General features: G+C 40.3%; 1 protein-coding gene across 1 annotated transcript in view; it reads right to left on the reverse strand.

The window, feature by feature from the left end:
- Positions 1–24,781, reverse strand: part of VPS13C (vacuolar protein sorting 13 homolog C) — a 225,912-nt gene that overhangs the window by 109,430 nt on the left and 91,701 nt on the right. The window contains exons 23-32 of the mRNA XM_018552762.1: positions 22,203–22,329; positions 20,985–21,102; positions 20,388–20,523; positions 19,160–19,250; positions 15,147–15,307; positions 14,866–15,022; positions 11,550–11,629; positions 11,298–11,357; positions 8,037–8,187; positions 252–368 (exon numbers count right to left, since the gene is read on the reverse strand). Coding sequence (XP_018408264.1) covers positions 252–368; positions 8,037–8,187; positions 11,298–11,357; positions 11,550–11,629; positions 14,866–15,022; positions 15,147–15,307; positions 19,160–19,250; positions 20,388–20,523; positions 20,985–21,102; positions 22,203–22,329 — 1,198 coding nt within the window. The remainder of the gene's footprint in view (positions 1–251; positions 369–8,036; positions 8,188–11,297; positions 11,358–11,549; positions 11,630–14,865; positions 15,023–15,146; positions 15,308–19,159; positions 19,251–20,387; positions 20,524–20,984; positions 21,103–22,202; positions 22,330–24,781) is intronic.

Genomic DNA, 24,781 nt, shown 5'->3' on the forward strand with positions numbered 1-24,781 from the left:
ACCACCACGCCCCCTCCCAATATTACAAAATTCTAGCTCTGAATTTGTGAATGAATTTCATAAACAGATTAAATCATAATACAGTTTCAACTTCCCAGTGCTTAATAGGAAACACTGTAAAACCTCACAATTTAAATATAATGAATTATACATATAATATACTGTACACATACAATCTTACGTATGCTACAGAAGTCAGCCGAAATTTTACTAAATAACCTGCATCATCAACAGACTGCTTGCACACATACCCAGTATCTTGATTTCAGCGATATGACTGTCATCATCCCACACATTCATGCTAAAGGAATTCAACTTTGCAAACACCTTGAAAGCAATCAAGTCCTTATCTTTGGAGGTCTTTGTTGCTGAAGAAAAAAAAAATTGTATAAATCAATTTAATCCAACTGCGTCATATACATGTGTCCAACGCCAATATAGCTGATATAACAAACGAATTGCTAGGCAACGCTTCCACACCTAACATATTGCTATAATCTATGATAATGTTTTAACCCATTTGCCACCAGTAAAAATTAAAGCGATCTACAGAACTATTTATCTTTGTTAATACATTTCTTTGTTAATAAATTTCTATCATTCGACTAAATAGAGTATTATACTGAAAACTAGGGATGCACCGATATGGATACTAGTGGGCAATGACTCGCCGCCCGGCTTCCAGATTGGCCGGGAAGCCAGCTCCATGCTGATTACCTGGGAAGTCGGCTTGCCGGGCCAAGCAGCATGGAGCCAGTTTCCTGGCCAATCAGCATGGAGCCGGCTTCTTCTTCCTTGTGTCCTCCAAACAAGTGACCACTAAGACCTATCAAACACATTGGGCCTTGAACCTTACTCCTCTTTGTCTCCTGAAGATTGGCCCACCCTCAGCATTGAGGCAGTTTATCCACGAGTACTCTTACTCGATACTGAAAAAACAGCATCAGTGCATTACTACTGAAAACTATCAACTATAATTTTGGTGCAGCCTTATTATACATAAGGGTAGATGAACCCCTTAAAATGAAAGCATAAAGCTCTGTGACAATATAAAAAGGAAGAGACCATGCTTTCCCTTGTCTTTACAATTATTCCAGAGGAAAACCCTGCTCATTAGTGAAGCTCCCCTGTATGATTCACAGCACTTTTAGTGAAAAATTTCAACATAAACCTTATGTTCTGAGGTCACCACTACACTCTATTTCGGACGAGTTTTAAGTAGATGTGTCTTTTTGGTTGGTCACATGTTAGTTGAGAATTTAAAATGGAGCGTATGTCCATCACAGCTTTTTGTACATTGACATCTGTTAGTTTGCAGCCGTCAATGGTCACAGTAAATACATGTTCATGTCAGTTAATCACATTCATAACTGTCAATGTCTGATAACCTGTTATCATCAGTTCCTAAAACTCTCTGTGTGCAACAGCCTTCATCTGTCTACTGTCTGTGTCTATCTATCATGCATTCTGCACAACACGCTGCAGAATGTATGCTGATTTGTAAGTTACATACAGTGCACAACAGTCTACTGCATTCTGTAAGCTGTGCTGTATGTTTCTAACTGTGCACTACTGCACTCTATACACAGTGCTGTACATTTCAAACTCTGGATAGATGTACTCTTTATGATGTACTCTACAATACATGCTCTGGACTGCTGCTCTCTGCCAGGAAGATCGTGAGGGACCCCAGCCATCGCAATAATGGACTTTTCTCTTTGTTGAGGTCTGGGAAGCGTTTTCGCTTCCTGAAGGCCAACACAGAGAGACTGAGGAGAAGCTTCTTCCCTCAGGCTATACTGTCTCTCAATCAGATCTCTATATAGACATACATTCTACTGCCTGATTAGGTAAATGTTCTTACACTCACATTTACTGCATATCTGCACTTTAAAAAAGAATGGTCAAAGGAAGGTTAATACACTGCTGGTCATCACCTTAATTCATTCACTCCATATTGCTGCTGTTAGCACTCGCACACTTTACACTTCATACTGTATATGCATTTTTTGTCTAATTAAATTTTTAATATTTACATTTTAACATTTATATTTTATTTTGTGATGTAAAAGTCTTATATTATTATTGATTCTTCTCTCTACTTGTACTTCTCCCTCTCCTTCTTGCAGTCGTGTAAGCATTTCACTGCATATCATACTTGTACGATTATGTATGTGACAAATAAATAAATCTATCTATCTCTGTACACAGCCCTGTATATTACACATTCTGGATAGCTGCACTCTTAATGCTGTGCTGTAAGTTAAATACTTCAAACTGCTACTACTTGATGCACTGTGCTGCATATAACATACTCCTGGCTGTTGTACCCTGTATGCCATGCAGAACGTTGCATATTCCAGAGTGCTGCTCGATGCATGCTGCGATGTACATTACATATTCCAGAATGCTGCATTCTGTAAAATGCGCAGTACCATGACCATATTTCATGTTGTGAAATCACAGGAATTTGGGGGGTGACATTACAAAAAAATGTTTTTGTACTTTGCTCATATCTCAACCTTTAAATCCAAATATCTGTTTAGATTTGTGAGAGTAAGTGTCTATTAATGGATATCAAACCCAAACACTTAATTCTGCGCCATGGTGGGTAGTAACCAAGGGCAACAACTATCATGCACGTTAACAAAAAATGCTTTTAAACTGGTCACACACTAAAAAGGTATACTAAATTCACTTAAAATCTAAAATGCCAAAAAACATCAAGCTATTCCACTCAGCATAAACAGATAGGATTTTTGTACTCACCGTCAAATCATTTTCATAAAGTCTCTAGAGGCACAATAGTATGTGCAGGTGACTCCAATATTGCATTAGAATCTAGCTCAGATAGGACAAGTAAAGGGATGACCAAGCTCAAACCCCCTTCAAAAGCGGGGTTGGCCTTCGCCAGAATATTGCGTACACATTCCCTGATTGACATCTGGAGAGAACAGAATCCTATATTAAGAGACTACACACATTTTTCTCATGTGCATGGGACCTATGCGAGAATAGACCACATCTTTATTTCCTCTTCACTGGTCCCCCTAGTAATCTCCTCTCATATTAAAGACGTCGTCTGGTCTGATCATTCGATGGTCACGATGTCCATCTCCCACTTTCGAGACCTTAATAAACCATTTCAGTGGAGATTAAATGAATCTTTATTAAGCGCACCCTTGCTAAGTAAGGAAATATCAGCACGACTATCCTCATACTTCTCTTCGAACATAGACCCGAATATATCTCCAGTTATGATTTGGGCTGCCCACAAGGCGACCATTCAGGGTACATTTATGGAACAGTCCACTAGACTTAAAAAACAAACTTCTAAGTATATAACAGAATTGGAGGGTAAGTTAAAAATGCTGACCCGACAACACAAACAATCTCCTTGTCCTCCCCTTCTCCATAATATCGAAAGCGTATGAACTGAGCTGGATCTGCTTCTGACTACAAAAGCAGTAAAAAGCCTTCGCTGGTCGGCCAATAAATTCTATTTACATAAAGACCGAATAGGTTCATTATTGGCCTCTAAACTCTCCCCTAGACCCCGCAATCTCCCAATGCCTAAAATTAGATGTAGAAGTGGTAACTATACCCAGAATCCAAAAAAAGTACTTCAGGAATTTCACAATTGTTACTCTTTATTATATGAAGTGCACACACAGACTCCAGGGGACCGGATGGCTAAGTTCCTTAGTAACCTTTCGATTCCGGTTCTATCACCCAAACATAAGCAAATTTTAGAAGCCCCGATCTCCTTGCAAGAAATCGAAACGGTAATCAAAATGGCGAAATCCGATTCAGCTCCAGGTCCAGATGGCTCACCTACCACATACTACAAAAAATATGTAGAGGTATTGGCACCTCATATAGAAGCCTTTTTTAATGCCTTACACTCAGGAGCCTCCCTTGACCTGGACCTGAATAGAGCCTATATTAGTGTCATTCACAAGCCTCACAAAGACCCAGGTGAAGTCTCTAATTACAGACCGATCTCATTGATCAATAATGATATCAAATTTCTATCTAAAATGTATGCCAATAGATTGAACACTTTTCTAGGTAACTATATACTATTTAACTATAACAATTTATGCAGCACAACTAGGTCCATTCACTAAATTGGTCTACATGGTTGCATGGGAATCTGATCTAGGGGTAACACTTTCTATGGAAGAATGGAAACAGTGTACCATGAGATTGATTAAGGGACTGCTCAATGTCTCCTTATTAGAGGCTAACTATAAGGTTTTCTCGATGGTAACCGGTACCAGCTAGGTTAGCGACCATGTTTCCAGGGACCAGTGGCCTATGCTTTAGAGGATGCAATCAACAGGGCACTATGATTCACGTTTGGTGGGAGTGTCCAAAATTGCGTCCGTTTTGGAATAGGTTTTTTGCCCTGCTTTTTAGGATTCTCCGGGTCCAAAGCACCTACTACTGAACAAACCGGTTCCGGATATTCCGAAAGTGCAGAGCAAACTCCTATCTTTTTTTCCTTTTAGCGGCTAAGATTTCAATCGCCCGGGCCTGGAAAACCGAAAGGGTAACATTTTCTATGGCACGGTCTAAATTAAACTGGATTATGATCCACGAGAAACTTTATAGTATCTTGCAGGACAGAAATATGAACTTTGAAGCAGTATGGGAGCCATGGTTGACAATCTTTCGGGCACATCGTGAGCTTGCCCAGGTTAAACATTGTATTGGAAATTTGAACCGCAGGAGTCTGCAACTTTTTCTTTCTCTCGATCTTTCTCTTTTCTTATTTCTTTTCTTTCTAATTTAATAGTGTTTCCGTTTGTTATTGTCTGGCAAGAGGTATGATCTAGTCCACCAGAGGGAACTACCATGTGTAGACATAGTAAGAAATAGCTACACTCTTAAAGGTAAGAAGATAATTAATAAAACTACCTGTCCCCAGATATAAAGTAGATGGCTTTTATGGTTTAATTATACATAGCTAATGGGACTATCAAGGCCTTGAATATTCTTAAAGGGGGAAGTGGGTACAGTGTCGACACTAAAGACTACCAGATGATTTGCTGTGATGCACATGCTATTTGACTGTAACAAAACATTTCTTTATAAAAAAATGGAAAACCAATAAAAACTTTGACAGAAAGTCCCTAGAGGGACACAGACAATTTAAGCCTGTGATTTATAATACCAGCTACAGGAGGATTGGACACTGGTAAATAAGAAAATGTTAGGCCATCAAAGACTAACACCTACTACCAGCATGCCTCAGTTTTGTAGCAAAACATTCCTGAGAGCATGATCATAAAAACAGAGGGGATAGACCTGTGTTAGTCAATGGACTCCAAGAAAAGGATTTTACATTAGGTACAAAAATCATATTTTCTTTTTCATCCATTTAGGAACACAAAAGGTCTTTCACTTTTAGGATGTCCAAAAACAGTCTAGCTGAGAGTTGGGCAGCACAGCAAGCAAATACCAACTTGCCCAAGAAAAAAAAACTGGACTGGGACTGCCTGCAGCTTAAAGAGCCACTTAATAAACCTTACACCCGAAGATTCCAATAGATGACAACAACATCCGCCTAGTAGACCTTAGCGAACATGTGAACACAGGACCAGATGACAGCCTTGCAAAACCTTTAAATGCCTGATTTTGAAAAGCCCAAGAAGCACTCACAGATCTAGTAGAGTGCACCTTGGCAGAAAAGGGTGCAATCCAATCTTTCAGACCATAAGCCTTGATGATAGTCTGGCTGAGCCACTTACAGATTGTGGGATAAAAGGCTAAAGCAACCTTATAGGGTCCAGCTAGGATGACAAAAAAGGGAATCAATGTCCCTAAAGGAAGCAGTGGCGTAGAGACAGACTCTCACAACCCGAATCACATCCACACAATGGAGGGAAAATTACTTTTGGTGAACTTACCCAAGACACAAGGACAGGAGAACAACGTCCTGGTTGGGGAAAGAGTCTAAGAAAGTCCTGGGTCTTAATAACACCTTGACTAAATGCAAAAGCAGAAAGGGTTAATTGTAGGATAAATGTAATAATTATACAGGCCCTGAGAATTCTGAATAATAGTTCATCTATCCTACACCAATTAAAGTTTACAAAATATTAAGAACATTTCTGGTGTAGAGGTAATTCCAAAGCTAAATAGTAATCAACTAAATTAATGTAGCAAGCGTGATAAAAAGCCTCGTGCTCCTGGTCCAAAGGTAGAGGAGTGGGAGGAACAGGAACTGGCATAGGATCAAAACAAACAGCAGTGAAAAAAAGCCCAAATAGTGTAGTATTTCAAGAATATTTATTCAAAAAATATAGATAATATCACACTCACAAAAGTGGTGAAGTATGGTGTTAAGTGAGCGGCCACTGACAAAAGTCCAGCTCTAGCCATGGGCAGAAGGGACAGTCTCTTGCTTCACCCCATGCTTCACAATATGAGTATGATGTCATCCCCCAGTCCCACAGTGGTAACCCCTTCCATGGTGAAACCTGTGGGAAATCTTAAAGGTGAACAGCAACCTAAGTAATTGAGATAGCTCCAGCTTGACTGGCTCACTCACAAACTGAGTCTTTAAAGACAAGGCAGGAGTTGAGGCAATGCCAGCAGCTCTGGAAACTCTGAAAGCTAGGCCTAGAATGGAACCAACAGACAGCATAAAATAAAGATATAAGCTCTAGCAGTGCAGCAGTGTATTCTCATGTAGAGAGGAGTCTTTGACTGAAAAAGAACATGCTTGAAAAGAGGTGCTGGCAAAAAATTGGTTCGTTTTCCCACACAGCAGGGCTGAAGAGAAGACATCCATTCTTCTAGGACACTAGCAAAAAATAGAGGCATACTGGTAAGCAGGCTGAGTTGGCCTACATTTTTTTTCTTGCCAGTGTGCAATCCTCCTGTAGGCAGCAGTATAACTTAAAAGGTGAAAGACTTACTGTATCCCTCAATGGACAAGAAAGAAATATAAAAATATAGGATACATTTGTGGCCAAAATAGGGTCTGTGCCTATATTGCATGGACTCATAGTTTTCATGCTGACACAGATGTCACTCAGCAAAGTTGGCAGTGCAGGACTAGAGCAGAGTTTGGTCTCTGAAGGAAGTAACCATTGACACCATCCTTCAACCCACTGATCATAATTAATTTAAGGGGGCACGAAGATTCTACCACAGTAAAAAGGGGCCCTCTGTACACTGTCCAGCGACAATTTCCAGACAGTTGCACTCTTTACTCTGTGCTGTACATTTAATATTTGAGATTGCTTTACATTACATACTCCTGACCTCCATACACCTTGATGTACGTAGCTTACTCCAGACCACCACACTGTCCTCTCTACTCTAGAGTGCCTCATTCTGTAAACTGTGCTGTATGTTAGATACACGGGACTGATGCACTCTGTAAACTATTCTGTACATGACATACTCTTGACCTCTGGGTTCCATGCACATTACAGTTTGGGCCACTGTGCTTTGTATGCCGTGCTGTATATTACAAGCTCTGGTCCATTGCAATATGTATGCTGTTCTGTATACCATGTCCCACTAACTGCTACAATGTGTATGATGTGCTGTATATTATATTTCCCAGACTACAGGACTCTGTATGCCTTACATTTTTCTTACTGTTTAACACATACATTTGCCACAATAATATTTACAAACTATACATACGTGTCATAATTTTTAACATATTTTTGTAAACAAACGGTGGATACTGTATACTACAGTTTCTCTCTCATTTTAACAAATGCTAGAGATTTTTTTAAAGTTATCCGCATTATCTTTCCCCGTCAGAAAAGATATTTGAATTTGGTAAAACACATAAGTCCATGACAAAAAAGGAACATAACGTGGTCTGACACATTAATGTTCCATGATAAAATAGCCGTTGTCATTACAGAATGAGTTAAACAGCTCGGCCCCCACACTGGCTGCACAATGTTGTTTCACGTTAAGTAGTAGGAGGAAGAGCGATAAGGTTTATGCCACTACATCATAGCTGGTTTCCACAATGAGCCAATATTTGTCTTGGGTTTTACCTTTCTTGACAAATGTCTCTTTGTCCTGTTGCTTCTGTGCAGAGGCAGGCTCTGTCTTATCAGCAATGCTCGGCATGGCTTCTGTTATGAAGCTGATAGCAGAGAGCAATGCCTGAGAGTGCAGCAGGAGCTCCATCGATGAAAAGGCCACCTGTTGGAAACAGATACATGTTTATATGCATCTTGTTGGAAACCAGCACTCAGTGCAAAGTGTAATTCATGACTGCATGTCTACTGTGGAAAATGAAGTCAGTGGATGTTTTCCACAAAGCAATCAATTAAAGCCTCAAATATAGAAAGAAGTCATGACATGTAGAAACTTAGTGTTATTTTTTAATGGGTGATAACCTGCTTGCTAATCTTCATAAATGTACTTAAACATTGCTTTTTTCATAAAAAATATATAATTGTGTTCTACTAACACCAGTAGTGGTTAATAGCACTACTTACACAACAGACTAAGTAAGGCTATCTTGCTACTAAAAGATATAATTTGGCGGCACTTCACAGAGCTACATAGGAAATTAGCTCAATACTGGTACTAAAATTGCTAGAAATTTAAATCACTAGGTTTAGCAAATCATGGCTAAATACATGGAACCTATGATAGTAGCATGCAGTAGCAATCTCCCATGATCACCCAACACTCCTGGTCCAGGCCAAAAAAAAAAAAAACATTTCTAAAATATGTGTTCAGTTAGGCAAGTAATTTCCTTTTCACATGTTTTCCAGGCTACCTTCAGCTCCTCTGTTAAAAAAATATGCTGTTTTGAGAGCTCAGTAACTCAAGCTAAAATGTATATATGCAGGTAAATGATACATCAAGCCTTTTCACAGGTCTGCATATAAGTTTCAAATAAAACCAGAAAGCCTGAAAGGAAACCGCTTTTGCTGTCCTCTCTGTTTTTTTAAACGCACAATGTTTTGTGAATCCGGTGCTGCACTCTATACTAAATACAAAGATTAAAAATAAATACAAAAGAATAACAAATATGAAACATCAGTTTGAAAAAGAGTACATTGAAAAAAAACATTAAATTGGCCAAAAAACATCTGACGAATTCATAGATCAATTTAGATTTATAGCATAACATTTTCTGTTAACAGGCTTAAAGCAAGCCTCTGCTTTGCCAGCAACTTACCCAGGACTTTGCTTTGCACTACCTGTGACTGAAGAGAGCACCGGGGGAGTGATAGAACGGCAAGTATAAACATCTTTAGAGGGCTGAAATAAAGTGACTTTGTTGCTTTGCCCTGATTAGGCAAAGCACAGATTTACATGAACGTGAAATTGCACCATGAAAAAATGCATGTGGGTTGCATCATCAATGCCATTGTGGAATGGGAGAGCATTGAGCGGTTATAGGTGAAACAGGGAAAACACAGGAGGTAAAGTTGCCATAATGTGCTGTAAATACATTATTGCATCTCCTACACCTATCGCAACCCCACACCTTTAGGTTACACTTTAGATTAAAAACGTTTTTCCTAAAATAACTATAAAGGCAGTCCCCGACTTACGGACAACCCGTACTTACGAACCGAGGACCACAGTTCTCCTATATGTACCGGCAGACGCCAGCTGCCGGTACATTTAGGAAAACTGTGGCTGCAGCGGCCTGTGTCCCTTCAAATCCCAGCTGCTCTCCCCGCCTGTGTTGGCGGAGGCAGCAGGGACACAGACCGCTGCATTCCTCTGCTGCACCTCATACCTCCGCTGCTGCCCTGGCCGGTACCTCCTCTTCTCCCGGTCCGTCTGCTCCTCCTCAGCCCCGCCCCCCTGCCTCCTCTTCATCTGCAGCTTGCTATTGGATATTTAAAAATGCAATAGAAGGCTGGCTATTGCACCCGCCCGCTGCCTATCAGCATGGGAGGACCTGATAGAGAACTTTCTCCTTCACGCCCCTCCTCTGCTGATTGACAGCATGTATGTAACCCAGGGACTGCCTGTACATGCCACTGTGTAATATGTGTTCCGTAAGCCATGTTTTATTTATTGTATGTTTTATAACAGAGCTGTAAAACGCTCACTGGAAAAATTATTTTCTTGGAGTCCATTGTGGGACATTTTAATTTTTAAAGGAGAACTATGAGGCGAGTGCTTTTCACTCACCTCCTAGTTCTAGCCGACCTGTGACAATGTGACTGTCACAGGTCGGCTCAGTAGATCGGGAGGTGAGCGAACACATACCGGCGTTCGCTCACCTCTCGATCTTGTCACAGTCCTCTGCCATGACAGGGGCTGGATTCCCCCCTCCACCAGCGCTGACTGGCGGATCGGACGGGGGAGGGGGCGGTATACTGTGGCGTCTCAGTATACTGCGAGCTGTAGCTCGCAGTATACTGAGCTTAGGGTGACGGGAGGACGCTGTTTTGTGTCCTCCCGTTACCCTAAGGAGAACTATGGGGAATAGCCTTAACCCCATAGTTCTCCTTTAAATCACTGGGTTATACTGGCACTACAGGAGGATTGGACACAGGGAAAGAAAAAAAACTGTAGGCCCACCCAGGATAACTCCTGCTATTACCAGAAAGCCTCACATTTTTAGTGTCTTCGTATCCTTTCTTTAGTTTTACTGTGTTAAAAGCCCCAGCTATCCAGCACAATTGTCCTCAGCATAGCTTTGGAATACCACATCCAAAAGCCAAACCTTGCTTGATTGGATGTTGCAGGGATAGCTTGCAAGTGACCTTCAGGCACTGGGTTCTGCGTGTGGCGCTTGGTAAAGGGCAAAAGTTCCCTGTATAGTGCTTTCCAGTTCCAGATTTGCTGGCATTGTCTCAGCCGTTGCTCGGTTTCTGAAGACTCACTTTGTGAGAGTGCTTGTTGGGCCGACCATCAGGAACTACCTAACTTGCATAGGTCACTGGACATCTTTATTTTCCATTCCCGCTGGTTTTTGCCCTTGAAGGGGTTGATGCTATAGAACTGGGAACAGATATTACCTGCTGAACAAAGTGTCATGAATGCATTCTGCATTCTCTTTCCGGCCATGCAGCATTAAGAAAGCATCTTCCTGCTGATGCTCATGCTTGCAAGAGAAATGTGGAACTCAAGTCTTCAATCCATTCCTGTTGCCCGCCTACATTGACCATGGTCACCTCCAGCCATCTAATCCTCACCTACCAGCTTGTTTGCCAGTATCAAATCCTCTTGTAGGCAGTTGTATAACCCAAAGGTTTAAGAATTTCTGTGTACCCTCCATGAAAGAGAAAGAAATCAAGATTAAAATAGAATTTTGTGTATTTCCCAGTCTGTACCTTTAGGGTCTGTTCAGTGTTCTCAAAGGTAGTTTGAAATTTTGGACCATTCTTGTCAGCCTAGAATAATAAAAAAAGTAAAATAAAATAGGTTTAGCTTGCAATGCGTATAAACATAAAATGAATGTAAAAAATAATATTTCATTTAAGGCACTTATATTATGAGATACCAATTTAACTGTAGATGGATGCACAGGTGCCCCGTGTACCAAAAGACAAGATAAATGTGATAAGAACAATAACATCACTTACCTTAATATATTCAACTTTCAAGAGATCCAGCCCTTCTATATCTGAAGAGTTTATTAAATGAAGAGGCTGTGTGCAGAGACCTGCATTATTAACAAAGTATGGTTATGCCTTATGTTTAGATTTAATTTACCTACTATTCATGAAAACTATGTAGAAAATAAGCAGCATTGTATCTAGCAGGGGTCAGTACAGATGTACAGCACTAAAGATGCAAACTCAGAAAAGCAAAAGTGTGACAGGCAAAACTTAACAATGACTTTATAATAAAGTGTGACAAGCAAAACATAACAATAATACTAGTATAAAGTAATAAAGATTTTTCTCTTTTTTTGGCCTCTAATTTCATTGCTATTGCTCATTATATGGTTGCTATGTAAAGTTAGTCAGTCATAAAACTTATTAACGCTTCTTATCAAACAAAATTAGATTTTTTTGAAACAGCGGTATAACAACATATATCTGTAAAAAATAATTCAAGGCAACTGGACTTGCTGTATTTTTCTTGAAGATGTTTCACTGGTCATCCAAGTAGCGTTCTCAATTCAGAATGACTTGTATGAAAAATTCTCTGGGAATAAATATGGTGAATGTCGCTCCAATCCACATAATCTATTAGTCGCAACAAGGTGGTGATTGCATTTGCATAATTGGAGTCTAGGAGGTGTTAAAACAGCATTGTATGTGGCAGACAATAGATGTCTCACCACCCCACCTCTATTCAAGCTTGGCTTCTCCATTTTTACATAAATGGCCTCTTTCACACCTCTTTTAAACCAGTCCTCCTCCATGTCTAGGATGCGTACATGACTGTCTTCAAAGGAGTGACCCTTTTTCTTTAGATGTAGGTATACTGCCGAATCCTGACCAGAGGGTTTTGCTCTTCTATGCTGTGCCATACGCTGGTGTAGCTGCTGTTTTGTTTCACTGACATACAATTCTGAGCACTCACTGCACTGGACTGCATACACAATGTTGTTCATCTTGCATGTTGGTGTTAGGTCTTTTGGGTGAACCAGTTGTTGCCTCAGTGTATTGCTGGGTTTAAAGCAGGCAGGGATGTGATGTTTTAAAAAAAACCCTTCTGAGTTTCTCAGACACCCCAGCTACATATTGGATGACCTAATTCTTCCGTTTGTCATCCCATATGTAGCTGGAGTGGCTGGGAAACTATACCTTTTCAGACATTATTTTATCTATTCAGATGTTATTGTACCTTTTCAGACTCATTTTTCCTAGTCACACGTTGTTTTACCCATTCTTACAATATTTTACCTGTTAGAATGTTATTTTACCTATTCAAATGTTATTTTACCTATTCGAACATTATTTTACCTACCGCGTTTCCCCGAAAATAAGACAGTCTTATATTTTTTTTTTCCTACGAAAAAAGACACTAGGTCCTATTTTCGGGGGATGTCTTACCTGGCTGCAGCTGTCCGCTCTGCTGTCCAGGGAGCCACAGACAGGTGGGCGGGCGTGCGTGAGCTGCGGCTAGCGTTATGATGCCGTCCAGGGAGCCGCTCTGGGTGCTCTGTCAGCCAATTGGAAGGCTTCTGGCAGTGTGTGGGGGGGCCCGGTCTGTCCTCGGCACGCACTGTGGTCAGGATGATGAAGAGCCGCTCGGCTCAGTAACGGTCTGGTGGGCTGGTCGGACGTGCAGGCGGGAGCTGCGGCTAGCACTATCTTCAGGAATTTCTGTAATATGAGATCTACCACCGAACTAGGTCTTATTTTCGGGGTAGGTCTTATATTACAGAAATCCCTGAAGATAGTGCTAGGTCTTATTTTTGGGGTAGGTCTTACTTTCAGGGAAACACGGTATTGAGATGTTATTTTAACAACTTGAAAGAAAAAATATGCTAGAAATGAAATTCCCAAAGAGAAAATCTCCTTTCATCACTCAGTATCAAGGTGTAGATTTTTCACCTCCTTCAAGGTAGTGTTATGACCGATTTCAGGTGTAATATGATGCTTGTGGAACTGCGATGAAGAGAGGTATATAGAAATGGAATAATATTTCTTCATTTTAACTGGATGCTTAACTGAATGCTATTGCATGACGCAGAAAGAAAAAAGGTAGCATTGAGTTGAAGTTTTTGTCCGTGTACAAATTTGGATGTTTTTTTGCAGTTAAGAGTTCATTAAAATGTCTCTAGACAATGGGGTTTAATGCAAGTGGATTGTTCTATGCTACAAATTTAATATCAAAACAGATTTAGGGTGGTCAGTTGAATTGCTTGCCCTACCTACACCAAGAGGGGAATTTATCAAAACTGGAGCAGACAAAATCTGGAGCAGTGGTGCCTGGCAACCAATAAGCTTCTCTCTTCACTTTGTTCAGTTATGATTTGAAAATGAAAGAGAGATGCTGATTGGTTGTCATGGATAGCTGCTCTAGATTTTGTCTGCTCTAGTTTTGATAAATTCCCCTCCGAGTGTCGACAGATGTAGTTATCAATTAACCTAATATTTACTATATTTATTCTGTTCAGTAAAAGTGATATTGCTGTTTCATTAATGATTACTTTATGATCCTATATTTAAATTAGTATGCAGGTGGCACAAATATTCCTTATATGTCGAAACCTTGTGTGCTGAAAGTGAACTGCTCCATAGCTTCTGCTGCCAAAATGCGAAGTGCTAAAATAACACCCAAAACATTATTTTATCACGGCAATAGATAAAACGTATAATATCAGCTGAGACCACACTAATCACACGTTAAGCTAAAAATGCAATAACAAATGTTTTTTCACAGTTTTTGTGAGCTGTGTGTTTCAGCTATCAATAGAGAAAATAAGAACAAATAAAACAAAAAAGTGCAAAAGGTAAAATAAGAACAGATAATCAACTTCAACTCTGTGAGCTGATCCAGAAAATAATAAAAAGGGGGGGACACAAAAAGAAACTGTATATATATATATATATACACACACTATATTGCAATTATTATGGAGAGCATTATTAACAATTTAAATTGCAACTGAATCGAAGAGGGTTTTCTTTGTAGTTTCAGATAGAATGAAGAGGGATTAGAACACCCATCAGGTTTTTATTGCTGTCTGTTTGCCAGTTAGGGAGATTCAGCCATTCTTTTCCATTGGTGAGTGCTACCACTGAAATTGATAAAATCCCAGTTGTCATCAGAAAATGAATAGATGGGACTGTGGGACAGGAAGTGAAAGGAAATCTCCCCAATGGGATAAAGATGGCAAAAAGCTAACGAGATATAACCCTCACTTACCCTGTTAAAAAAAAAAAGCTTCAGTTGTATTTTAGGTAAGAAGCAAAGGGCATAATGTGTAGTTTGCTTTACCTTGAACATCATAGTAGTCCAGATTAATTGTCTTTAGATAGGACACAGCTTGAAGATCATAGGTATTAATGCAAGCTTCAGTACCCAACTGCTGAATACTGAACACCAGGACCGTGATCTCCTCTTTCTGTTGTTGTTTAGTCAATTCTAAAATTACCTAAAGAGTCAAGGTACCATGTCAGTTAGAAGACCACATACAATAGATATAAAATTATAATGCAGCAAAAAAAAAAAATGATACAATTATAAATGCATAAAGATTATTGTGTACATTAACTTACTTCTTTCACTTCAAATTTTAGGTGTAGATCTGCCAGCTCCTCAGGGGTGGTCTCTGCTGCAGGTGCTGCATCGTTCTTACCTGGGTGCCCTTTGGTGACTGGCTTACTTATTTTAAATGAAGGATCAGAATCTTTAGTGTCAAAGAACTCTTCATCTGAGTCTATAGGAATACAGTAAGCACACACAATAGTACAATGTGTAAATCTGTGTATGGAGAGATCATTCTGTTTTGCAGTTTCCTTATGTTTAGTTGAACAGAGCCTGTTGTTTACAAAACCCGATAGCTGAAGCTGAAATGTAGACAAAGTCTACTTTCCATGTCTGAAAAGACTGTAAAGGCAGTGAGAATATACATTACATGAAACAACAATAACTGCTATTACTAGAGGTGCACCAAAATGATAATTTCAAAACCGAAACTTAAAAAAAATGTCAGGCCGAAACGGAATTTTTTTATTTAAATTTTTGAAATATTTTGTTTTTATTTATTTTTTATAAACTTTAAAAAAAATATATATTTTTATCTATTCATTTTTTATTAAATATTTTTATTTTTTACTTTACTTTTAGGGGCTTCGGGGAAATATTGGGAGTCTAAACAGACCCCTGATATTTCCCTTTTAAATAGAAAAAGAGATTGAGGACAGTCTTTTTCTGCAGCCCCTGTTATCAATGAACAGGAATCCTCTATACTGAGTGCTCCTGTCCATTCATAACATGAGAACAGAGTACGGTTACTATAACCACAATTATGAATGAACAGGAGGTGATGTAGATCACTTCCCATTCATTCATAATTGAGGATATAGTCAACATACTCTGTCCTCAATTATTTACAAACACTCAGCGATCACTGAGGCTGGTTAAACACCTGGGCGCACTATAGGCGCGTTTTTTAGTTCAGTGAAACGCAAGTTTTTATACCTCCATGGCATTTTTATACCTCCCGTTTTTATTTTTTCCCTTTATTTTCTCTATCTTTTTTTTACTTTTAATTTTCCCGCTGGTTCCACCCTGCTGCGATGCGGATGCTCGCAAGGGATGGAACCCGGAAGACGGCAGCAACTGGAGGACACAGCGGGGATCGTGGACAAGGTAAGACCTACGCTGTATTCCCGAGTGTGGCTCGGGGTTACCCAGTTGTTAACCCCGAGCCACACTCGGGAATAACAATGTATACGCGCTGAAATACGCCCCAAAAAAGCTCCTGTACTTGTTTGGGCGTAGGGCGTTTTTCAGCGCGTTTCCACGGAATGAAATACGCTGAGGTGAGAACCATGCCCATAGGAAAGTATTAGATTTCACCTGCTGAGCGTTTTTCAGCGCTTCGATCAGCTCTGAAAAACGCCCAGGTGTGAACCCAGCCTGAGTGTTTGTACCTCGCTTTCCATCCTGACACGCTGTCACAGGAGGCTGAGTGAGCAGAGCTCAGCCTGCTGTGACAGCGCTGGCTGTCTCCTCCCACGCTGCTCTCCTCCGATCTGTGACAGGAGGCTGAGCGGTGTGGGAGGAGAGACGCCGGCCGCTCACAACGCTCTCCTCTTGCAGCGCTCAGCCGCCTGTGACACTTTCTATTCTCCCCGCGAGTACACAGGGCAGCAATCAGCGGGGAGAAGAGAAAGAATAGATGCACCGCTGTAGCAGCCAGAAAATGCCTCTTTCGGCATTATGCCAAAATTGCAATTTTCAGCCAATATGTTTCGGCGGCTGATATATCGGTGCATCCCTAGTTATTACATTAATAACATTTGATTAATCACTGAAAAACTGGATAGAGGATCAGACTTTATTTTCAGATTGTTTTCCCAATCCTCTTTCTAGGATCCAAGCAGTGCAAGATTCCTGGAAATGAGTATGCAGCATCAATAAACAACATCTTACCAGCACAGGGCACATAGTGTATTAAATGTAGATTTGTGCAGATTAGTTACTAAAGGCAATGTAGATTACCAATTGTAATGATTATACCCAGCTGTTTAAAGCAGAACCAAACAGCACAAACATGTTGGGGCCCCAGGAGCTATTGATATATTGTGCAAGTATGCTTAGCATATTTACACATCATAGCACACTTACCTTGCACAGTGCCCCCTTCTAACAATATGTTGTCCACTCTCCTCTCCATCACTGGCACTTCCATAAATAAGCAAGACTGGACTCTACTCTGATGCTAACAAACTGTGCTCAAGCTGAAGCAACTGTGGGTGCTCAATGGGTATGTCTCTCCCAAATAGGATCCAACATAAAACAGAAACAGGTCACACCACTGCTACTTCTTCAATAAAACGTTATTCCCTGGGTATGCACAGCTCAGTGTACATTGCTGGTAGGGGAGAAGTATTTATGGCAGAAGAGACATACAAAGTCTCTACCGTCATAAAAGGCTACATGTTTGTTTTTTTTCTAAATACACTTAAAGGGTAAGTCCAATTTCCCAAGTGAATTTTGGAAAACGGAATTACCCCCTCCAATCTGGCCCCCTCTCCCCCACTATACTAACATTTCGGCAAATGCTCCTTCCCCTCCGCCCATATGTGTGTACTATCCGTACCCCATGGATTTTGAATTTCGATTGCAAATGGCGATTACCTCACCGTGCGGACCAATGAGAAGTGCTTCTTAGTAAAAAGCGCTTCTCACTGGTCAGCGTAATCAGAAGCACTTCTGATTGGTCAAGTGACATGTATATGTGTATAGCGGTAGGGGGGGGCGAGGGGCCATACGGGATTGGGCAATTCCATTTTCCCAAATTCACTTGGGAAAGCGAACTTATCCTTTAAGTTCCACTTTAACCATTTTTTAGGTTAATGATATGATTAGTGTTGATATCAGCATATTATTTTCAGTAAATCGGCTGACTCAAGCATGTTAATATTAAATACAGAATGAGAAGATTATTTCCATCAAACTGATCTCATTTAATAGTATATCCAAAACAGTATAATTTACTTTAAAATAGACTAGCAAACGTTTTGGGATTAGGAAGGGAGGGGACTGCGATCAGGACAGCTATGGTGGTGAAAGTAGGTGGATTGAGGTGGGGCAACTGAAGCAGTGACAGTAGGTCTGAATCGGGCGAAGGCACGGTTCTGTGTTTCAGGAGGGGTAAAATAAGGTGTTGGGGGGGAGGAGTGGTTAGAGTGGGGGAAGAGTGGTGAGGGCAGGAGTGGGTAGGCGGCAGAATGGTGAGAAAGTGTAGAAAAATATGTGGAGTTGTGTGGCAGAGTGATGACAAAGGGGTGCAGGGTAAAATGGTGAGAGACAAAATTTCAAGGCAGGGCAGATGGAGTGACAGGTTATCATCCTGCTCTACAATATGACAGCAGGATTTAGTGCAAGCCTGGTAGTAAACTCATAGAGTCCCCATAATGGTGCAATACTGCACATGTGTCATCATGTTGGCTCATCTTGATGATGCAACCACCGGCCATTTTTGTTTATGAAAATATTAAGTCCAAACTAAACTAACAATATTTGTCTTTAAAAAACTAATCTGATGCCCATCCTATATTTTTATTAGTAACTTGAAATCTGCATTTGAACATGAAAATAAGAGGGAGCAAACTCCACTAAAGACAAGAGAAAAATATACTTATCTCTAGCCTGCTACTAACATATATGCACACTGAAAGTTTCTGTATGTTACATTTTAGTTATTAGTCATTAGTTATAATCACAATCTTTATTTTTATTTTATATATATTAATATATAGCTTGTGATTTAAACCGACAACGTGGTATCTCAGTAATATTCTATTCCATCCATATTAGGGAATATTAAATTAATATATAAACACTAAGATGAAGACTGTCCTATTACATTGCTTTATGTTGTAGATGTTTTTTGTATATGTCTGGATGAAAACAATAAAAAAACTTTTGAAAGTAAATTAATATATAAAACACATTCCTTTTCAACACTTTGTCTATAAAAATCTGTATCCACATTTTACACCCTAATCCTTTGGAGGTGAACATTACTCAGCAAGGAACAATGCAACGTGTTGTTTACCTGATGAGACCTCCTCCAGAAGCAAAGACTTTTCAATCTCTAGTTTTAAGAGTTTTTCTGGTCTTCTGGATAGAATTGGGACAACATCAATCTGGATTTTTCCAAGAAAAACACAACCTTTTTAGAAGATCACAAGACACAATTCACAAAAGCATAACAGATGTATTTGCATTCTTTTTTTTTTTGCCTTTTCTAATGCACACTGTTTAATTGACTAAATGCATTACTGTAAATTCATGAATTTACTGCACACTTTTTTATTGCTTTTTTTAGATATATTGACTGTAAAGGACAATTCACAAATAATATTGCCCTAGTTTTTGCTCTTTAAAACATACTAGCTTCATGCTGGCATTACATATGTTTCAATGAGGTGCCCATTGAGGGGAGCAGGAAAAATGACAATTTCACACCAATATGGTATTTATTTTGTGCATTGGACAACTTTAATGAGAAAATGGTCATGAGATAAAATATTGACCACAAGTAAAAGAATTAATTTGACTTTATGAATGTGGGATAATGTCTCCAAATACGTTATATCATATGTATGAAACTATGTAACCATTCCAGGGTATGATAGCTAGTCCAATTATTATATAGTGAGCAAAAGGAACTAAAAATCCTTCCACTAAATCACTGTACATGCAGTATTATCTTCTTAAAGAAGGTGCTTAAATAGCGACACTTCTACCACATTCAAAAAAAGGCTCATGTGTTCCTTTTGGTTCATCTCACCATAACTATTAGCCTTGCACCTACCCCTCAAGCCTTGAAAGGGGCAAGGTTTCCATATTCTACAATGAAGATGGCCAAAAAGCCAGCAAACTGGAACACACGGCTCAGTAGCAATGTTGATTACATAGATATAAAAGAGTGATCTGCATGGCTCCACCATCTATCCAAAATGAGAGGATTAAACAGAGGGAGGGGAATTCATCAAAACTGGAGCAGACAAAATCTGAAGCAGTTGGCCAGGGCAACCAATCAGCTTCTCTCTTCAGTTTGTTCAGTTAAGATTTGAAAATTAAAGAGGAGCGGATTGGCTGCCATGCACAGCTGTTGCAGATTTTGGCTGCTCCAGTTTTTATAAAATTCCCCTAATATGTTTCTTGTATTTTGGCTTTGTGACCGAAGTGATGACAATTTTGTTGCATTTCAAGACGACATTACCATGCTTAATTTAGTTACTGTTTAGTGTAAAATAATCCTGTGTGGACAGACTTACTCTCTTCTCTTTAGTAGATGGGGTGTCAGCCTGCGTCTGAGGCAGAGGGATGCTGTTCACAAGTTCAAACACTCCTTGGAGTTTACGGTCAGAGATCTTGAGGCGCAACAATGGCAACTCTCCAGACACTTTAAACCTACAGTGAAAAAAAGCAAAATCTAAAGCATCTTCCAAAGCACTTACGGATTGCATTCTAGTAAAGAAAAACACTGTGTAAAAATTGACTGAATGTGTTTACATATTTATATGCTGAAAATGTTCCCAAATTATATTTACTTCCATGTTCACCCAAGGAGAAGTTTGAGTTCTTCAGATTTATGTAAACTGAAATGGTTTTTGGTAAATGTGTTTCTTGAATGAAAGTTTGCAAATTCATACACTGACAATTTTAGGTTTCACTACAAAAAAACATTGCATTTGAGATATACAGGTGCTCACACATTTCAGTATAAAATAAACAACACTTTCTTAATGTTTGGCTACAGCAAACTGTTGGCAGAAAGAATAATACTGTATAGAGAAATCAGGCAGTGGATTTGGTTTGATGGTTTATAAAGAAGAAAAAAAAAATGAGCTAAAACTATACAAGGCCCTCACCTGGGCATTCTGCTGTCTCGCTCTACCATAGCCTTTCCAAGCTGCATATCAATGTCTAAAGGCTGCAGAATGTGGAGTGATGAGGAGTTCATAGCCCGGGCCTTCTTCCAGTCCTCTCCTGCACTCATGCAAAAGGAAAACCAAACACAATTGAAAAAAAAGAAAACAGTTTTAAAAATGTCTGCTAATTATTCTATTCTAGTCTTCATGGAACATTTGTGGCTAAAAAGTCATACCTTCGACATGGAAATGAGGTCAAACATCTCGCCTATACACAAAAACACAAGACCTGGTGTGCAGAACTAGAAAGCAGGTGCTCTGGACTGAGGAGTCCAAATCTGAAATATATAGCTGTAACTGAAGGCAGTTTGTTCACTGAAGGCTTGGAGAGTGGATGAGGTTCTGCTGGCAGAAGTGAAGCATAGTGGATGTTCCCTTTCAAGTTTGGGTCTGCATTTCTGGACAATGCTGAAATGTACAGCCAGCTACTTCTCCACCAAGCAATACCAACAGGGAGGAGTCTGATGGGTCCCAAAATCATTCTTCAGCAGAACAATGACCTCAAACATAGCCAAAGTCATTAAAGCGGACCTTCACCTAAAAAATACACTTTACATCACTGCAATCCTCCACACTCCTGCTGCAATCCTAAAAGCTAATTTTAATTTGACGTGTACCCTGCTCTTGAAGCCTCCTGGGATATTAATGTGATATAACCCAAGAGGCATCAGCTTCCACACAGAGGTTAAAGGAGGGCAGACCTGTGGCTGGAGAAGAGTGGACCTTCTCTGGCTGCAAGAACTAGGAAGAGACAGCTGTCTCCCAATGACATCAGAAAGGAAGAAGGCAACGTAACACAGACCACAGCACGACTATGCTGGATTGATGCCAAGTAGGTTTACTGTGAATAACCCCAGTGAAAAAGGTAAGCAGGGGCCATTACCAGGCCCGACTACAGTCAAGCAGATACCCTGCTTAGCAGAGTACATGTACCAATCTAATGATATGGGTGGTATTTTAGTAGCATTTGATTAGCTTTGCAGGTGCCAAAGCAGGGATTGGTCAGGGAACATAAGCAAAAGAACTGGAGGGTATATTCTGCAATAAAAGGAAGGCTTTAATACAGGTTCACTTTAAGACAAATCCCTTATTCTGGTTGAGGAATTGCACCAGATACAAGGGCATAATATTTATGTCAAGCATTCACTTCTTTTGTACCTGAGGTTCCAAATAGCATTTGCACTTTTTTGATCTGAACATGAAACTTATCATAGGCCTTATCCATCAGCTCCTCTAGAGATGAAGTACCAGCAGTGGAGTGTGATCCTTGGTTAATGCTGTTTAGCTGTGAGATAAAGTAAGAAGTTTAGAAACAAATTCACTATCCCTTGGGACAGAGTCAAACACAGGACAGTTTAGCAATGGTACCATGCTGTCCAAAACATACAAATAGGTCACTAAATACTCAGTAACACATGCCCTAGTGTGTGTTTGTATGAACTATAGTTGAAACATCAAAATCTAAGATCCACTGTGGGATATAGAATATACCTGCACTGTATATTTTACATTACTTTAAAAAAAATGATAAAGGAGCACCAATTACATCTGCAGAAACCACCAAGATGTCTATAATAATACTATAACAGTTTCTGCATGTCATATTAATTGTTCCTTTGTGGTTTTACTCTATGCTTAGCTGACAGTATAGTGAATGACAAACTGAGAAGTCTGTAAAATTAAGGACTATGACAGTAAATTGTATGTTTACAATTGGTGATTTATAGCACAGTTCAATATTCTCTTTTCTTCTTTTTAATCTCATTCTCACTGGGGTAGAATTAATTGGAGCTACCACTATAATCTGAAATAATTGGACAGGCTATACAAGTGACTTTTCAACATTCCCAGCAATGACATGGATCATGCAGAAGCATGATATCAGTTATCTGACTGTTCGTGCGTCAGCATGGAAAGAAGGAAAGCGCCACTTCGGCTAGGTACTTGGCAGACCTTGCTCTACCAGTAAACTTAAATACACACTAAAAAGAGTTGACTTAAAGGACAACTGAATATATAAAGAAGTTTTGGGCATTAAACAGGCAAACTAAGTGTAAAAAATATCTGTTGCTGCCAAAATACTAGTTTACAACCAGGTCAATCTACAGTGATTAGAGGCTTTATTTTATGTGTCTGTTTTACTCCTGCCTATACTTTACATGCCCTTGGAATAAGGAGAGGCAAGATCTTCGATACACTGGCTCCCAGTGAAAAATTTTAAAAATATGTCATATTTTAAATGAATGGCTGGTGTGGATAGGGATGAGGAAAACAAAACAAAGCTACAGCATGGTAACCAAGAGCTCTGAATTCTGCTGGCCAGCTGGTTCTGGTATTTTCCAACGTGTTTACCTTTCCCCCTCTTAAGTCGGTTAGGTATCACTGGTTCTTTCTCTGTTCTTCCTCCTTTCTGCTATTCTTCTTTTCTACCCAGTGCAGTTTTCTGCCGATATGTTTCATATCATAAACATACGATATGTTTATGATATGAAACATATCGGCAGAAAACTGCACTTTCGGTAAAATGCTGAAAGTGCCATCTTTCAGCCGAAATTACGGTGCATGCCTGCTTTCTCTCCTCCCCGCTTTGCGCTGCTCTGTGTCCCCTCTGGGAGGAGAGAAACTGTCAGAGGAGAGTGCTGCGAGCCATGCCACACCGCCCCCCTTAGCCTCCTCTGACCGACCAGGATATAGAGCGGTGTGGGGGTGGAGCTGTCACAGGAGCGCAAGCTGGTGGTGAGGGGGAGTATAGAGGCTTCCTGTTCATTTATAACAGGGGCTGCAGAACAAGAGACTGTGCCCTCAATCTATTTTTCTATTTCAAAAGGGAAATACCAGGGCTCTGTTTAGACCCCCAATATTTCACCAAAGCCCCCAACTGAAAAGCTAAAAAATTAAATAAAAATATTTAATAAAAATAATGTTTAAAAAATGTAAACGTTTATAAAAAATAAATAACATTTACATATTTAAAAAAAGACTAGAAAAAAAAGTTTATGTTTCGGCCTGACTTTTTTTTTAATTTTAGGTGCACCTCTAATTGTTATATCTCCCACTGTCTTTTCAAATAAGAGTAAAAACAAAATAGGATTTTTGTACTCACCGTAAAATCCTTTTCTCTCCGTTCATTGAAGGACACAGGGCAACAGATCGTAGATCCTGAATGGTAGGGTATATCGCCACCTGCAGGAGAATCGGACAACCCCCAGGACCTGGCTCTCAACAGCCACGGCGTCAAAGCTAGCGACTGTAAAGAAGGATGGAACACAGGACCCTGGAACAGAAGATCGGGGCGCAGAGGCAGGCGCCACGGGGTGTCCACCACCAGCTGAATCACATCTGCGTACCACGCCCGCCGAGGCCAATCCGGGGCCACGAGGACGACGGTGACGCCCTCGACCGCGATCCGACGGAGCAGCCGAGGCAACAGATACAGTGGAGGAAAGGACGTGACGTGGGCCAGCCAAAAATCCGCAAAGAGCCGAAGGCGGCCCCCCACCCCAGGACCCGGAGTCGGGTCCCGACCATCCTGCGGACTGGGGCTTGCCGACGGGCTTGGCAGACTTGGGCTGCCACGGCCGCTTGGAAGATTGGGAAGCGGAGGGTTTGTGAAACTTACCGCCCTTCTGAGAGGGCGGAGGGGGCCGAAAAAGCCGCTTGTGAGCGGAGAAAGTAGGGCCAGGCTTCCGGCGCTGTTCCTTCTTGCGCGCCTGGGGAAGGAAGGTACTCTTACCCCC

This window comes from Nanorana parkeri, unplaced genomic scaffold, assembly GCF_000935625.1.
Source record: "Nanorana parkeri isolate BGI_ZX_2015 unplaced genomic scaffold, ASM93562v1 scaffold97, whole genome shotgun sequence".
In the NCBI taxonomy this organism is placed as follows: domain Eukaryota; kingdom Metazoa; phylum Chordata; class Amphibia; order Anura; family Dicroglossidae; genus Nanorana; species Nanorana parkeri.